The following is a 1343-nucleotide window of genomic DNA, read 5'->3' as shown; positions in this document are numbered from 1 at the left end:
TTTGAGTCTCCTGTGTCCCCCAGGCTGGAGCGCAGTGGCTCAATCTCAGCTCACTACAAGCTCTGCCTCCTGGGTTCACACCATTCTCCTGCCTCGGCCTCCCGAGTAGCTGGGAGTGCAGATGCCCGCCACCACGCCCGGCTAATTTTTTGTATTTTTTTAGTAGAGACAGGGTTTCACCGTGTTAGCCAGGATGGTCTCAATCTCCTGACCTCATTATCTGCCTGCCTCGGCCTCCACAAAGTGCTAGGATTACAGGCATGAGCCACCATGCCCGGCCAGCTCTGGGAATTTTAAATTCACACTTGGCCTGCCATAGTGTTGTCAAACTAGGAGGAAAAACACTTTGACTGGCTGACCTCTTGACTCCTACATTTGAAATATGCTGGCAGTGAGGTGTTCCTCCTAACTCAGTCAGGTAGCTGTGGACAGCCTTCACCCGTTAGGAGCTCCTTAGAAATAAACTCTGAATACTTTTGGTTTTCTTTTATCTTCCCGAGGAATTTCCACTATCTCCGATGCTGTTCCTTGTTCCACTGACAATTCACTAAGTTAATGTCCTTTTTTAGCCTGTACCCTTGATATTGCAATGAGCCAAGATCATGCCACTGCACTCTAGCCTGGGTGAAACAGCAAGACTCTGTCTCAAAAAAATAGTCTATAACTATCACCGCGAGATACACTAAAGAGTGGTTATGTTCTTTCTCCAGACATCGTTTTTTTTTCTTTTTTAGTAGAGACAGGGTCTCTCTATGTTGCCCCGGCTGGTCTTGAACTCCTGGGCTTGAACAGTCCTCCCACATCAGCTTCCCAAAGTGCTGGGATTACAGGCCTGAGCCACTGCACCTGGCCCTCCGTAGATATTCTTTGTGTATTTCTTCTACCATGTAATCTTCTCTATAATATGACTTTTTCCTATGCAGGTTTTGTCGGTGGTTCCAGTTTATAACAAGTAAGTGACTTGTTAAACATGTCTGTTCACACATCACTCCAGAACAGTGAACTCACTCACGCGCTCTTTGGCTCAGCAAGGATCTGAGGGCTCCTGTCACCAGGCTGTGGGGGCGCTCCTGTGGGTACAGCAGCGAGCGAAACAAAGTCTCTGCTCTCATGGGACTACTACGGGTGGGGTGGGGGTGGGGGGTGATCAACAAATATGTATCAGGTGAGAAGTCCATGAAGAAATCCAAAGGTAAAGAGAATAGAGTGACCCTGAAGGAGGCTCTGGGAATTTTTTTTTTTTTTTTTTTTGAGTCTCCTGTGTCCCCCAGGCTGGAGCGCAGTGGCTCAATCTCAGCTCACTACAAGCTCTGCCTCCTGGGTTCACACCATTCTCCTGCCTC

General features: G+C 48.2%; 1 protein-coding gene across 2 annotated transcripts in view; it reads left to right on the top strand.

The window, feature by feature from the left end:
• The window catches only part of NAAA (N-acylethanolamine acid amidase), a 31653-nt gene that overhangs the window by 20418 nt on the left and 9892 nt on the right, over window positions 1-1343 (top strand). The window contains exon 9 of one of the 2 annotated variants that reach the window (XM_011966186.1): window positions 924-952. The exons of the other annotated variant lie outside the window; for it this stretch is intronic. Coding sequence (XP_011821576.1) covers window positions 924-952 — 29 coding nt within the window. The remainder of the gene's footprint in view (window positions 1-923; window positions 953-1343) is intronic. 2 annotated transcript variants of the gene reach the window in all.

The sequence above is a fragment of the Mandrillus leucophaeus genome, unplaced genomic scaffold (assembly GCF_000951045.1).
Source record: "Mandrillus leucophaeus isolate KB7577 unplaced genomic scaffold, Mleu.le_1.0 Scaffold75, whole genome shotgun sequence".
NCBI lineage: Eukaryota > Metazoa > Chordata > Mammalia > Primates > Cercopithecidae > Mandrillus > Mandrillus leucophaeus.
This window is presented reverse-complemented; position numbering and strand designations above follow the sequence as displayed.